Below are 15,230 nucleotides of genomic sequence, written 5' to 3' on the forward strand. Positions count from 1 at the left end.
TCTCTCTCTTGCTCCCTTCCTCTCTCTCTAAAGTCAATAAAGAAAAAATAAATAAAAAAGAATCAATCCACATGTGGATTAGATAAGTGAATACATTCAAAATATGCTGGCCATAGCATAAGAACTCACCCCACCCTCATGTGTGTTCCGCTAAATAAAAACCAGGCACATAGCCGGCCCACGAACTCACCCTGGTTTGTCAGGAACTTCACTCACAGCTTGTGAGTCTTTGCCAGACCTGCTCCAAAAGACACATTCAGCCTAAAACTGCCGGGTGCCTGCCCAGGTAGCAAGCAGGTAATTCCAAGTGTCCAAGAGGGAGGTTAAGGGAGTTGAAATCTGTTATCTTTCCAATCCTTTATGAGAAAAACAACCCCTAAAACAAGGGGATCCTGAACTGTCTCATCTATTGACCAATGTAGTCAGAGAAAGTGTTGACAAATACGACAGTGATAGTTGTGGGCTCGATGGCAAGTGGTTGGAGGTGGTAGTGACGACACTGATGGAGGTGACAGTGGTCAGGGGGGATGGTGGCATGCTGCCGATGGTGGTGTCGGAAGTGGTGGTTGGTTGCTGATGGCAGAAGTTGCATGCTAAGGTGGTGGGTGGAAAATTGGGGTCAAAAGCAAGCATAACCTGGCTGACTTGGTAAGCAAGGGGTGGAGTCAAGGGCCATCACCTGGTTGGATTGAAGATAACCCTCATCCTGTTCTGCTTGGTGTTCAAGTTCACCACACACATGTCTGATTGTCCTTCTGGAGCCAGGGGTGCCTTATAGCGCTATACCTCCGGCACTGGCAGTGTGTCTGGCGCAGAGAGTCACTTTATAAATGTTTGTTCTGGGAATGCGTGCTGGAGATGTGGACTCGGTGCCTCGGGGCAGGCGTCACGCCCTGCTCTGCCGTTTACCGGCTGTGTGGCTTCCAACAAGTGACTTGGGCTCTCGGCCGCGTGTCTGCGTTGAACACCTGCACTGAGTGTCTCCTCTGGCCAGGCGCCGTTCCAAGCACCAGGGTTGCAGCACTGGTGGCCTGGTGGCGACTTGAGCTTGGTCAGGGAAGACCGCTTTGTGGACCTGAGACCTGAGTGACAAGAGGGTGGCCTTCCCGGGTGAACCCCATGTCTCTGGGGATTCCTCAGGAAGTGTAGCTCGAGGCCATGGGCAGAGCAGAAGTGAGGCTGAGGACGGCTGGGGGTGGAGGGTTAGGCCAGAGAGTCTTGGAGGGCAGGGTAAGGACTTCGGATAACTCCCTCCCAGCGGTGGGCAGCGACTCGTTGAGGGCTTTCAGCAACGGGGTGGCTCTATTTTGGGAGAAGAGCGGAAGCCGTAGGCGTAGGAGGAGGAACGTAATCATCAAGGCCAATCCTAGAGTTTTGTTTAAGCAATTGAGTGGATGAGGTGCGAAGTTCTGGGGGAGAAGCAGATTTAGAGGGAAGAAAAAATGACTTATGTTTTGGCCATGATACCTGTGAGGGGATTGGCAATGTCCTTGATGTGTTCGTCTGCAAAGGGGCCTGATAATAGCACTCCTGGGGTTGTTGGGAGGGTGAGATGAGATGAAGCACAGAAAGCACTCAGTGCTGCCCCTCAGTGGCTGTCCTTTGCTCATTTCCTCATCTCCCAGGTGCCCGGTGAGGCCAATGCCATCAACATGGTAACCAAGCTCAGCCAACTGACAAGTCTACTGTCCTCTATCGAAGATAAGGTACTTGGGGCAGGGGGTTCCTGCAGCTTCTCTTTGTCCCCTCTTTGCTCAGAGAATGCCCAGGGGTGCGGGCTCAGTCCCGAAGGGTGCTGCCTGCCCTTCGCCGCCCCACCTCAAGGGCTCTGTGCATCTGTGCCCACAGGTCAAGGCCTTGTTGCACGAGGGACCCGAGTCTCCCCACCGGCGTTCTCTCATCCCTCCGGTCACCTTCGAGGTACGTGGCTGTGCCCTTGTGCTCCGCAGGTGGAGGCTGGGGGACATTCCGGTCCCTGTGGAAGGAGGGCTTTAGGCTCACCTGTACGAGGTCTAGGAGCCCAGTGACTGAGAATGGCGGTCAGTGGAGTCCCCTGTGAAGACGCTGCACCGTTAGGATGGGCATCCAGGTGAACCCGTGAAACCTCCTCCGTGGGGAGGCCCCCCAGGAAAGAGGCTCTGGGCGAAGATGACTTAAACGTCGTCCTTCTCAAGGGGCGGTAGCGAGTAACATCAAACGGGGCTCCCCAGCTGGCTGCACATCCCTTAAGGGGGGGTTAGGGAAAAAATGCATATCTCACGACTTCCCCTGGAGTGACTGAATTAGAATCTCCAGGCTCCGGCCCAGAAGTTTGTTTTTCTTAATTATCCCCAGAGATTCCGATTGCAACCCTGGTCCCACGTTCAGAAACACAGAACGAGATGCCATCCGCCCCTCGCCCGCTGATAATTCTGTATTACGCTATTTCTATGTTCCGAGCACGGCAATCGTCTTTTTCCTAACTGCCATCAGCCAGTGTTCAGTGTTGGCTGTAACCAGGCCCAGGAGCTTCAATCTATTAGTAAAATCCTTTCTGGACGTAGATGACGTCAGGTTAATGAGTGTTGTCAACTCATTCAGGGAACGAACAGTTTTCCAGTTGTTCACTGGTTTCCTCAACCAAACCTGCTGGAAGAAGAGCCAGTGTGCACCGCGGGCGGGCCGGGCTCCTTGCCGCCTCGCAGCCACTCTCAGGAGCTGCGGTGGGAGCTGCGGGGTGTGGCCCGGGGGGAGAGAGTTTGGAAATAGAAGCCAGTGTGCGCACTGCTCCTTGCCACTCTCAGGAGCTGCGGTGGGAGCTGCGGGGTGTGGCCCGGGGGGAGAGAGCTTGGAAACAGAAGCCAGTGTGCACACCGCGGGCGGGCCGGGCTCCTTGCCGCCTCGCAACCACTCTCAGGAGCTGCGGTGGGAGCTGCGGGGTGTGGCCCGGGGGGAGAGAGCTTGGAAACAGAAGCCGGGGGCCCAACACGTGGCACCGAGGCTGGACTGGCCAAGGGCTGCCAGCCATACAGATGAGGAGCTCATGGAAGCCTGGACAAAGAGGACCAAGCTCTCTCCCCCTCCCCCTCCCCCTCCTCTTCCTCTTCCTCACAGGTGAAGTCAGAGTCTCTGGGGATTCCTCAGAAACTGCAGCTCAAAGTCGACGTTGAGACTGGAAAACTGATCATTAAGAAGTCCAAGGATGGTTCTGAGGACAAGTTCTACAGCCATAAGAAAAGTAAGACCCCCACACCCATCATGCCCTCCTTCTCCTGGAGAGTCGTTCTGCCCTGAGACACGCAACGTTGGAAAGTCTTACAAGGCTTCGTTCAAAGAGAGCATCCTAAAAACCTGAAAGCAAAAGATAGAATTGCAGGCTGGGTTGGGGGTCCCCAAGGTCACCTCCAGGGTCAGTGGTTCACCAGGAGGCTCACAGGGCCCAGCATCGAGTCACACAGCTATGATGTGTCGCAGCGAAAGGGCACAGAGTGGAATCGGCAAAGGGAAGGGCACGTGCGCTAACATCCAGGGGACGCCAGGCGCGGCTCCCAGGAGTCCCCTCCCTGTGCAGGCCCCCGGGGCACTCCATTCCTCCAGCAGCACGGTGTGGACACCGAGTGAGGAGCTGTCTACCCGGGAAGCTTGTAAAGCTCAGAAGAGACTCAGGGGCCAAGGCTCCTACTGGGTTAGTCGTGTAGACGCCCTCTGCCTGGCGCCTACCCGAGTCCCACGCCCGGGAGAGCGGGTGTTCGGCCGGCACCACGTTGTTTGTACTGTTTAGGCACAGTGAGCAGCTCTCAGCTCCAAGCCGGACGCCAGCCCAGGGCCACCCGAAAGCAGCCGTCCGAGGCCAGCACTCAGGCTTGCGTGTGAACGCTTGTGCTGCACGTGGGTCGGAACAGCACTGAGTGGCTCAGCAGCACTGCTGTAAACCTGAGACGACAAAACCAGGTCTCCAGGGGCCGAGGAAAACTGTTCTGAACTTAGGGTTCTGTTCGTGAGGCCTGAGGGTAGAGTTTTCAGACATGCGAGGCCTCACACATCTATCACCCATCCCCCTTTCTTGGAAAGCTACTAGAAATGTTGCTCTACCCAAACGAGGGCATAAACCAATAAGGAGGAAGACATGGGATCCAAAAACTGGAATGCAATACAAGAGAAACAGAGGTGAATGGGTTCCTACATGGTGGACAAGGAAGGCCCGTAGGTAATGGCTGTGTGTCAGGCCTAGAGGTCACCTGTCCAGAGAAGAGAAGGCCCAGGGAGAGGCCCCCCTAGGATGACAAAACTGATGAAAGTGCTTGATCATGGGGAAAAGAGAGTTACAAACTAAGAGTTAGGACCAAAGAAAAAATATGGCAATTATTAACTCCAGGAAAAGCAAAAGGCTATGTAGAGAAACAGTCAGGACTTGTCTGTCAGTAGCGTTTCCATAGTCAGAATAAAAAACACTGGCTACTCACCCAGCCAAAATGATGATGCAACTATTGGGAGGATGATGGAGGAACTGACATTATGCATTGGTTGGGGGAGGGCTGGTGAGAGGGAGACAGGCTGCATGTGTGAAAGACAGCTGTCACTCCATCTTCCACAGTGCAGTCAGTATACAATAGGAAATGTTGAAATACTTAAACCTGGAACCCCAGGAGTAGCAACATAGGCATGTTATTTAGAAAGGAAATGAAATTCCAAAAGACTCCGTTAAGAGGGTTGAAAGTAGCTGCCTCTGGGAAGCAGAACATTGGGGAGGGGGGTGTTGGTACCATTGTGTGTACAAATCTTGTAGAACAACTTGAGCCCTTTCATCACTGATAGAAATAAAACATGTTCATTTATATCTGAATGAAAAGCAAAGCCAAAGGAGGTAGGGAGGAAGACAAAGAGAAAAATAAAGAGCAGGGAAGGAGGAAGGAAGATGAAATGATAGTCATGCTCTTTCTGCTGCAGCCCGGGCACCTCTTGCTTAATGAGACGTCACCCTTTCCAAACATGAGCTTCTCCCCAGAAGACCAGCCAGGAGCAAAGGGATCTCAGGGGCGAGGCACAGATTTGGTGCTCTGCCCGGGGATGGGACAGCTAGGGTTGTTGATGGTCAGGGGCCAGAATACAGTGGGCATTCTACATATTAGGTGATGAGAGGGTGAACGAATGAGTGGACGTGCATTTCTCTTAAGTCCTGCAGCTCATCAAGTCTCAGAAGTTTCTGAACAAGTTGGTGATTTTGGTGGAAACAGAGAAGGAGAAGACCCTGCGGAAGGAATATGTTTTTGCTGACTCCAAAGTAAGTGACAACAGACTCCTGAGGTGGCCAAGAGGGGAGTGAGGGACGAGCGAGGGACACGTTTCCCGAGGTGGGCTCTGTGCCTGGAAGGTCGTACCACGTGCTCGCTCAGCTCTCACACCCCATTTCCCACCGGCGAAAGCTTGGCCCAGGCTGGTGAAGGGACATGTTCCCCCAGCTGGGATTTGAGCTGTCACAGCCCTGGCATCTTGTCCCTCCTCCATGCCACCTGCCTGAGATTGCACCCTTCATCACCCCCATTGGGAGGCCTTTAGCTTCTCTGGGCTGTACTCGGAAGCGCTCTGGGGCACCCCAGAATTAGATGAGTCCCACCCAGTGCTCTGTCCCCTTCTACATGTGGCCCTACTCTGCAGAAGCGAGGTGCCCTGCAGGACTGGCTCCTGAAATAAGAGGTGATGGGCCGATGGAAGACCTCAGGGTCTTTGGGCATCACATGGGCCCCTGTACAGCCAGAGGCAGGGTTTTCTGTGACCTGCTCCCCTCTGACATGCTGCCCAGGGGCTGAACCCCATCGTCGCAGCCTCAGCGTTTATCCTCTAGTGCACAGCACCTAGGAGGTGGGACTCAGGTCTTCCAGGACCCTGACACCATGATAAGGCTGGGGGACACGGGCTCTCAGGACAGGTTCACAGGGACAGCCCCCACCAAGTGCCCTGGGGGCAAACTGGCAGGGCTGGGCTGGGCACCCAGAACAGCCCGGGGGCGAGGAGGAGTGATACGGAAGGGGCTGGGAGAAGCAAGGAAGTGGGGGCCAGGCAGGTGACGGAAGGCCTGGCTGGGGGTCGTTCTGGGCACAGGGACATAGGTCCAAAAATCAGTGCTGCCCAATGCTACAAGCTCAGAAGGGCTGAGACATGGTAGTAAACTGAGGTCCAGAGTTTTGATCCATCCCTGCTAAAGGCAGGTTTCCAGGGTAACTAAATAGACTACCCAGGAGGCTCTGGCAGCCTCCTGCGCTCTTTCCATCGGTTTCTTTAATCTGAGTTGTCTTTCATTTCACAGACAGTCTAGTGTCATCAGGGGAAAAGTTAGAAATAAGCAAAAGGTTTCAAATAGAAATGCCTGGATACCACTAGAGAACCTGGGACAGCGTCCTTCAGGGTGGTTTTGTGTTGTTAATACACATGTGATGATCCATTCTTGTTGATAAGGTCTTTCTGCAGCACAATTTCTAAACCTTACGGTATGCCAGTCTATGGATGACCCATGATACCATAACGAATGCATGTCCTGAGAGTGGACTCTAAGGCAGCTTCTCATTTTCCCGGGATCTAAACGCGGGCTGCACTTCCCGTGACATGGCTGAGTCTTTGCCCGGTGCCTGAATACTTTCCGAGTCTGCTCCTCGCCGCGGCTCGGCGGGGTCACAGAGAAGCCCCTTTCTTAGTGCCGGGGCTCCTTTCCCGCTTGCCCTCCTGGAAGTTCCTACTGACTTGCACTCCTCAGTTTTCTGGAAGCTGCCCGAGCGTCTTGCAAGGGCAGTGTGCGGGGCAGAGGCCTGAGTGTCGCCCTTCCATCCCTAGAAGCGGGAGGGCTTCTGCCAGCTCCTGCAGCAGATGAAGAACAAGCACTCGGAGCAGCCGGAGCCCGACATGATCACCATCTTCATCGGCACCTGGAACATGGGTGCGTCCGCTGCCGCCCCTCGCTCCTGTCCCTCCCCTTGGGTTCTGCTTCCTGTCTCCCTGACCCCAGCCCACCTGCACAGCCTCCCTTCTAGGGAAGAGCACCCTTTTCCCGAAATGATGGATAAGGGGGCTTTCATACCCCAAAAGCCGCCTCAGTGGGTTGTGTTGCAGGTCCGAGGTGGAGGATATTAGGTAAAGAGTCCGCACATCTGGGCGAAGGGGCCCTTGGGTACCTGCCCGTGTTAGGCAGCTCAGCCCCCGGCCCAAAGAAAGAACTTCCTGGAGTGGCATTGCCAGACAGAGACGGACAGAGACAGACAGACACAGAAGAGAGAGACGGTGCCCAGTTAAATTTGAATTTCATACAAATAAGAAATAATTTTTCAGTATAGGTGTTTACCTAGAAATACATACATACATACTAAATAGATATTACACTAAATGGATATATTATATATTTATATACTAATATATATTATATACCAAATGTATAAATATAATATACTGAATGTAAATTATGCTAAATATTTAGTGTGGCTGTGCAGCTGGGAATATGTACTAGATGTATACCAAATATATATTCTACTAAATATTGTGCAAGATACACATATACACATATAAATATACATATACATGTATATTTACATACTAACTGTAAATTATGCTAAATAACTATTTATTGTAAGTACCCAGCTAGGGATGAAAAATAAGTAGATATAGGATGTCCAGTTACATTTTGATTTCAGATAAATAGATTTGCGTGGGATGTACTTATTCTGAAGATTAGCCTTTGTTTATCTGGAACTGGAATCTGACTGGGCATCTGAGAGGAAGGGGGTGAGCAGCAGGAAGGGGATGGTCAGCGAGGGGGGGTGATCTGGAGGTGAAAACGCCATGGCCTGTTGGCTGAGTGAGGGCTCTGACCCCGATTCCACAAGCTGCCCGCCCTCTCTGGGCCCCAGCAACACCTACAGGACTGGCCTATGCCCTGGGCTCCTGCCCGCTCGTCTGTCCTCTCCAGTGTCTCTGACTGACCCTCAGCTCGCCAGCTCTCACGCTGGGGCACGCACGGGGCACACGCCCCTCCCACCTTCTCCTCTGTGAGCACCGAGCTCTAGATTTGGCTGGGCATGGTGAAGGGCATCCTGTTGCACCACTCCAGGGGGCGCCCTTCACACCGAAGGCAGTGTAGAGGCGCTGGCGACTCCAGGGTGGGGCGGAGGGTCTCCCTGGGCAGAGACCGCCAGCCCGCCGTGTCTGTCCTCCCACCGTGAGACACGGTCGCGAGCAGAACTCAGCGGCAGGCGAGTTACTTCGGTTTTCGGCTTTTTGGGACTTGTGAGCCGAGAAGGTTGTGTCTTTGGGGGAAAAGCTGAGTTACCTTCAAGGACGTTGAGAGGAGAAAGAAATCTTCCATTGTTTCTCATTGAGTTACTTCGAATCCTTTTTCGGAGTGGGAGTGGAGGGGATCTCCACACTCCCCCCGATTCAGTGGCCCACACCCCACATCAGACCTGGACTGAGATCTCTCTTCTGCAAGGAAGCCATTGTTTCTCCCGACCGCGGCTAGAAGCCGGGTCCCAAACCTGTCAGCTTCCTGGGTCGTCCCGACAGCGGGATGCATAGTCCTTGGGGACTGACTCCCTCAGCCCTGTAGCTTCAAACACTAGCCGGTGCTTGACCTCACGTGCAGCTAGTTCAAGACCCCACATGGAACCTTCTAGTGTTTTAGTCTCGGAAAGTTCACATTATCTTAAAAAGAAACTTACCTGGCCCGACATCCTGGGGGATAATAGTACCTAGTTCTCCATCTAAGGTATTCTGTGGGCGGCCTGAATGGTTTCATGTCTGTGTGACACCCCACCCCCACCCCAGTGCTTCCCCCTCTCTGTTTGAATTCTTCTGATGTACCTGTGACTCACTTGGTGTTGGGTTTTGCTGTTGAAGGTAACGCCCCCCCTCCCAAGAAGATCACGTCCTGGTTTCTCTCCAAGGGGCAGGGAAAGACACGGGATGATTCTGCCGATTACATCCCCCACGACATCTATGTGATCGGCACCCAGGAGGACCCCCTGGGGGAGAAGGAATGGCTGGAGATACTCAAAAATTCCCTGCAAGAAATCACCAGCATGACTTTCAAAACGGTGAGCAGCTGTCCACAGCCCTGGGTGGGACTCGGGGCAGCGGACCGTGCAAGGCCAGGGACATCGCAGGCAAGGGTGGGCTCCGCGTGTTGACTCTCAACTCGCAAAGGTGCCTGGGTGCTCAGTGGTCCTGCCCTGCCTCCCAGGGCGAGACTTCTGGAGCCTGAATCCAGAATCCGATGGGGCCCGTGGGCGCTGCTGAAAGTGGCGGGGTCCCCCCTCAGCCCTGCCTGTACTTGTATTATCTTTACTTCATCTATCTCGTCAGGCCTGGCTCTCGTCTTTAAGATACTTAGTCTCATCTGTGGGACATCTCAGGAGTCCCCCAGAGCTCAGGGGTGACAGACGGGGAATCCCACACCCGGGAGGTGAGGGCAGGTGCGACTCTCCTGCTCTGGGGTCAGACAGTACGCCCTGGCCCAGGGTCACAGCGTCGTCCTCCCCACCAGATCGCCATCCACACCCTCTGGAACATCCGCATCGTGGTGCTGGCCAAGCCGGAGCACGAGAACCGGATCAGCCACATCTGCACTGACAACGTGAAGACGGGCATCGCCAACACGCTGGGTGAGCGGGGGAGGGGCGCCTTCTTCATGGGCGTCCATCCCGTCCAGCCCCGCTGGGACGTCCCGGATTAGAAACTAAGTCTCACATGCTGGGATCCCCTCGGGCCTGGGAAAACCGGAGTGGGTGACACCAGCAATCTATGGATCCGGCTGAAAGGCGGGTTTTGACTCGGCAGGTCTCAGGTGGGGCCCGACTTTCTGTTTCCCACAAGCACCCGGGGGGGTCAGTGCTGCTGGCCCACAGGCCCCTCCTTGAATGACAGGGACCCAGGACAAGGGCCGGCAGACTGGCTGTGAAGGAGCAGAGAGGCTTTGTGGGCCGCAGGTCCCTCCTCTGTCACACAAAAGCATGACATGAACGGGAGGGGTTTCTCCGTCAACCTGATCCACCACAGGCCGTGGGCTCGAGGTGACCACAGGTGGTCGCTGCCCACCGGGCCTGGATCTGGACTGGCTGGGGCGGGATGTGGACGCGCTGGTACCAGCTGCGAGCCAGTGGGACCCCTCGGGGTGCCTCAGAGAACCGCAGTAAGAGCAGAGGACCCCGTGAGTGTGTGCGGGAGGCCGTCTGTGGGAGTCTGCCTGCGTGCCCGTGGCAGGGGCCCCACACGGGCCGTGGGCAGAGGTGAGGGCGAGGCCAGTGGTGTCCGGGGGTTGGAGTCAGGGACAGGACAGCCCCAGAGAGAACAGGACAGAATTGCTGCAGTTGAACATGGGAAGCTCTCAACTTTGCTGCTGACAAACCACACCCCACCCACGTCCTCACCTCTTATCCCTTCCTGTCACAGTGGCCGCCTTGCTGTGAAGCCCACACACTTCTGCTGCCCGGGGACGGAACTTTCTAGAGCTTGTTCGGTGTCTGCCTGGGCTGCCCACCGCCCCCACTCGCCCCTTCCCAGGGAGGCGGAGCCAGCAGGTCCCCAAGGCCCTTTCAAACTTGTGCCCTGCCTGGCTTTCGGCCCAGACAGAAGGGGAGCCGGGTGGGGCTTGACGCTTTCTAGTAGCCGCATTAAAGAAAGGAGAAGGAAACAGGCAAAGTCAATTTTAATAATATATTTTATCCAACCTCATACATCCAAAAGATTGCCATTTCTTTTTTTTTTTTTTAAGGAGTGTTTTTTGTTTTTTCTTATTGATTTTTAGAGAGAGAGGAAGGGAGAGGGAGAGAGAGATAGAAACATCGATGCGAGAGAACATCGACTGGCCCTGCATGTCCCCCACTGGGGATCAGGCCCACAACCTGGGCACGTGCCCTGACCGGGAATCGAACCAGTAGCCTCTTGGTGCAGGGTCGATGATCCACCACCGAGCACACCGGCCATGTAAAAGCTCACCATTTCGCCCTGGCCAGTTTGGCTCAGCAGTTAGAGCGTCGGCCTGCGGTCCAGAGAGACCCGGGTTCAGTTCCCGCTAAGGGCACGTACTTAGGTTGCAGTTTGTCCCCGGCCCTGGTTGGTCGTGCGGGTGGCAGCCACTCGATGTGTCCCTTCACATCGATGTTTCTCTCTCTCTCTCCTTCCCGCCCTGTCTGTACAAAAAATGGAAAAATATCCTCGGGTGAGGATAAAAAAAAAAAAAACTCGCCATTTCAACAGGTACTCAGTACAGAAAACCATCAGCGTTTCATCCTGTTTTCTCCAAGGCCTGTGCTCCCACACTTACAGTTCCTCTCAGTTCGGATCAGCCACGTCTCAAGGGCTCAGTCACAGGCTGGGGGCTGCCGCGTTGGACAGAGCAGGTTCTCGGACTTCACGGCCGCCCGACTCTCTCAAGGGCCAGCTCGGTGTGCGGCTCTGCAGCTGGCACACCGGCGCAGCTGCTCCGCCCTGCCCATGGCTGTCGCTGTGTGCCCTTAAAGCAGCGGTCCTCAACCTGTGGGTCGCGACCCCTTTGGGGTCGAACGACCCTTTCATAGGGGTCGCGTAAGACCATCGGAAAACACATATTTCCGATGGCGATTCATAACAGTAGCGAAATTACAGTTATGAAGTAGCAACAAAAATCATTTTATGGTTGGGGGTCACCACAACATGAGGACCTGTATTAAAGGGTCGCGGCATTAGGGAGGTTGAGAACCACTGATTAAAGTGTTCTCTGTGGATTCCGAAATTTAAATTTTAGATCATTCTCATGTGTCACAAAATACCCTTCTTTTAATTTTTTCCACAACTCTTTATAAATGTAAAAACCACCCTGGCCGGTTTGGCTCAGCGGTTAGAGCATCGGCCCGCGGACCAAAGAGTCTCAGGTTCGATTCTGGTCAAGGGCACATACCTTGGTTGCAGTTCAGTCCCTGGTCCTGGTCAGGGTCACGCAGGAGGCAACCAGTTGATGTGTCTCTCTCACATCAGTGTTTCTCTCTCTCTCCCTCCCTCCCTCCCACTCTATCTGAAAATAAGTGGAAAAATATCCTCGGGTAAGGATTTTTAAAATAATAATAAAAATGTAAACCATTTGCAGCTGGCAGTGGGCCAGCGTTTGCCCACCCCTGACCTAGAGGGCTTGGCAAACCCTGAAATTTCTGCGCCCCAGAAATTTCGATTCAGCAGGTGCAGGGTGGGGCCTGCGAACATGCGCTTCCCACACACTCCCAGGTAACACTGACCTGCAGGGCCGGGAGCACCCTTTGAGAACCATGGGTCTAGAAGAGAGTGCAGCTGATAGGAAAGGAGGTGGTCTCGGCGCGGGTTTTGGTCTCAGCAGGAGCCCGGAGTTAGCTGGGTACAGGGTCAGCCCTCCCAGCCCGGCTCCTCCTCCCAGACCTTCTTCCCAAGGCCTCTGGCTGCTACTCCTCCTCCTGCCTGCATGGCATGTGGGGTGACTGGGAGCCCCATATGGGGAGATGCCACGTGGGGTCCATTGGTGGCCTCCTCCCTCGGTCCTGCAGAGAACCCAAGACTGCTGGCCATTCACCTCGCTTTCTTACCATCCCGGAGGAGTCTTGTCCCCCTGGTCCCCGTCACCTGTCACCTCCCTGCCCCTGCATGAAGCTGTTTTGCTTCCTTCTCCTCCACTTTCCCACACCTGCTTCTGCCCCTCTTTCTTCTCCTTGATGTCCCGTCGCGTGGCAGGTTTGCCCGTTTACATTGACGTCTTCTTTCTCCCCGGCTTAGGGAACAAGGGCGCTGTGGGCGTGTCGTTCGTGTTCAATGGAACCTCTTTGGGGTTTGTCAACAGCCACTTAACTTCCGGAAGCGAGAAGAAACTCAGGTAATAGCATTGGTTCCCCGAGAGTCTGTGTAGGGTTGTTTGCCCAGACAGACTGATGCCAGGCACTCGGGCCTTGGCTGGGACCCTGTCCCGTAGGCCTTTGGGGGCTTTCCCCAAGGTTTCTTCCTGCAACCCAGCAGTGACCTCCTGTGTGGATGGATCTCATCTGAAAAGCAGAACACACATTTCCTGTGCCATTAACTTACTAGACACCTGAATACCACTTCTTTCTAAAGGAGAAAACCTCACTGGGGCACACTCACAGATGCCTGTCGGTGGTCCCGTCATGAAGACAGCCATCTAGAATATTCTCGGTTCTCATGCCCGCTGGACACATGCTCCGGGGCCCAGGCCGTGGTCTGCTGCAATGGGGGTGCCCCACCCCCACGCCCCTCTGACTTCCCTCCAGGGTGGGGCAGGGAGCCCTGTACTAAGATGCTGCTTTGTCATTCACTCAGGCGAAACCAGAACTACACGAACATTCTCCGGTTTTTGGCTCTGGGAGACAAGAAACTGAGTCCCTTTAACATCACTCACCGCTTTACCCACCTCTTCTGGCTCGGGGATCTCAACTACCGTGTGGAGCTGCCCACCTCAGTAAGGAGTTGTCCACCTGGGGCTGGGGCTGCCCACGTGGGTGAGGAGCTGTCCACCTGGGTGAGGCGCTGTCCACCTGGGTGAGGAGCTGTCCACCTGGGGCTGGGGCTGTCCACCTGGGTGAGGAGCTGTCCACCTGGGTGAGGAGCTGTCCACCTGGGGCTGGGGCTGTCCACCTGGGTGAGGAGCTGTCCACCTGGGGCTGGGGCTGTCCACCTGGGTGAGGAGCTGTCCACCTGGGTGAGGGGCTCCGCCTGGGTGACGAGTTGTCTGACAGGGCTGGCCTGCGTGGACAGAGGCTCCCTTGCGTTAGCTCAGGGCAGAGGCTCATGGAGACACACAGACCATGCTGGGCAAGGCAGCTACTCCCGCTCTGAGCCTCAACACTGTTCCACTGCGGAGCGCCTGCCTTCTTTGCAGTTTGCCTGTGCTCGCGCCTAGTTCCCCTTGACCGTCCTGGCTGCCCCTCCTCACCCCCTCTCTGCCACTCTGTCCTCCAGCTGGCGGGCAGCAGCCCCTCAGCCTGTCAGTCCCAGATCTCCAGGGAAGGCAGAAGTCAGGCTCAGCAGCTCAGTTTTCTCCCCGTATCTCAGGCCCAGCCTAAGGAAGTGATTCTTAGTTGGACACCTCCCCTTGTCCACTGAGCAGTGGTCAGGGGGCCATGTGGCACAAACGCAGCCTTGTGCTCTGGGAGGGAGAAGGTTTTCCTGGGGAGGGGGGTGGACAGGCACGGCACTGGAAGCACCTAGAACCAGAGATGGTTGTCTTCGTACTCCTGGAAAGATGGGGCCGGAGCCAGGCCTGGGAGCGAGCGGAGCCCGTCTGCCCAGAGTCCTTGGTTGCCTGCCTGGTGTGCCCTGTCTAGCTGCTGTCCTGTGAGGGGGAGGGGAGAGCGGCCGAACGTGACCCACTTTTACAGAGCAGAGAGAGCCCAGGACACAGACAGGCCAAGAAAATGGCCTTGGGTTCGTTACAGATCGCTGATCGAGCTGGAGCTGACCCAGAGCTTCCCAGCTGCCCATGTCCCTCGGCTGCCTCGGCCTCCCGTGGCCGCAGCTCTGCCGAGACCCAGGCGCTTAGGGCCCTTGCGTGCCCATCACCACTCCCCAACCCCTCCCTCCCTGAAGGTGCTTCTCCTGGCCACTCTCCTCCTCTCGCTCCTACTGAGCAGGCAGATGGGAGAGGGGTACACAGGGACCCTTCTCAGTCTAAGGGGCCGTCACGGTCATTCACTCACCAGGTGGTGGCCAAGTGCCCTGGCCAGAGCAGAGGTAACAAGTCTCAGGAGAGGGGACTGCTGGCTTCCAAGGCCATCGCATCACCTTGATGTCATGCCGACTCCCCAGGGTCCCAGCCCAGATCACAAAGACCCAGTGGGATTTTGCAGCCTTTCATGGCCTTGCAACAGGTGGCTCAGTGCCCACAGAGTCAAGAGATACATATCTACCTACCTACTGAAGGGCCTACAAAGTGATATTAAAAGACAGTATGGCTCAGCCGGTGTGGCTCAGTAGCTGAGTGTCAACCCATGCACCAAGAGGTCCCGGTTCAATTCCCGGTTAGGGCACATGCTCAGGTTGTGGGCTCGATCCCCAGTGGGGGGCATACAGGAGGTGGCCAGTCGATGTCTCTCATCAATGTTTCTCTCTCTCTGTCTCTGTCCCTTCCTCGCTCTCTAAAATCAATAAAGAAAAAAAATTAAATTAAATAACAAAAAACCATATGAAAGCCCTGACCAGTTTGGTTCAGCGGTTAGAGCGTCAGCCTGCAGACCAAAGGGTTGCAGGTTCGATCCCCAGCCCCA

The 15,230-nt window shown here is 55.1% G+C and overlaps 1 protein-coding gene across 1 annotated transcript in view; it reads left to right on the top strand.

The window, feature by feature from the left end:
* The window catches only part of INPP5D (inositol polyphosphate-5-phosphatase D), a 118,568-nt gene that overhangs the window by 71,458 nt on the left and 31,880 nt on the right, over positions 1–15,230 (top strand). The window contains exons 7-15 of the mRNA XM_036255079.1: positions 1,626–1,706; positions 1,849–1,920; positions 3,094–3,217; positions 5,154–5,260; positions 6,805–6,907; positions 8,857–9,053; positions 9,503–9,620; positions 12,733–12,829; positions 13,288–13,426. Coding sequence (XP_036110972.1) covers positions 1,626–1,706; positions 1,849–1,920; positions 3,094–3,217; positions 5,154–5,260; positions 6,805–6,907; positions 8,857–9,053; positions 9,503–9,620; positions 12,733–12,829; positions 13,288–13,426 — 1,038 coding nt within the window. The remainder of the gene's footprint in view (positions 1–1,625; positions 1,707–1,848; positions 1,921–3,093; positions 3,218–5,153; positions 5,261–6,804; positions 6,908–8,856; positions 9,054–9,502; positions 9,621–12,732; positions 12,830–13,287; positions 13,427–15,230) is intronic.

The sequence above is a fragment of the Molossus molossus genome, unplaced genomic scaffold, assembly GCF_014108415.1.
Source record: "Molossus molossus isolate mMolMol1 unplaced genomic scaffold, mMolMol1.p scaffold_m16_p_11, whole genome shotgun sequence".
NCBI classification, from domain to species: Eukaryota; Metazoa; Chordata; class Mammalia; order Chiroptera; family Molossidae; genus Molossus; species Molossus molossus.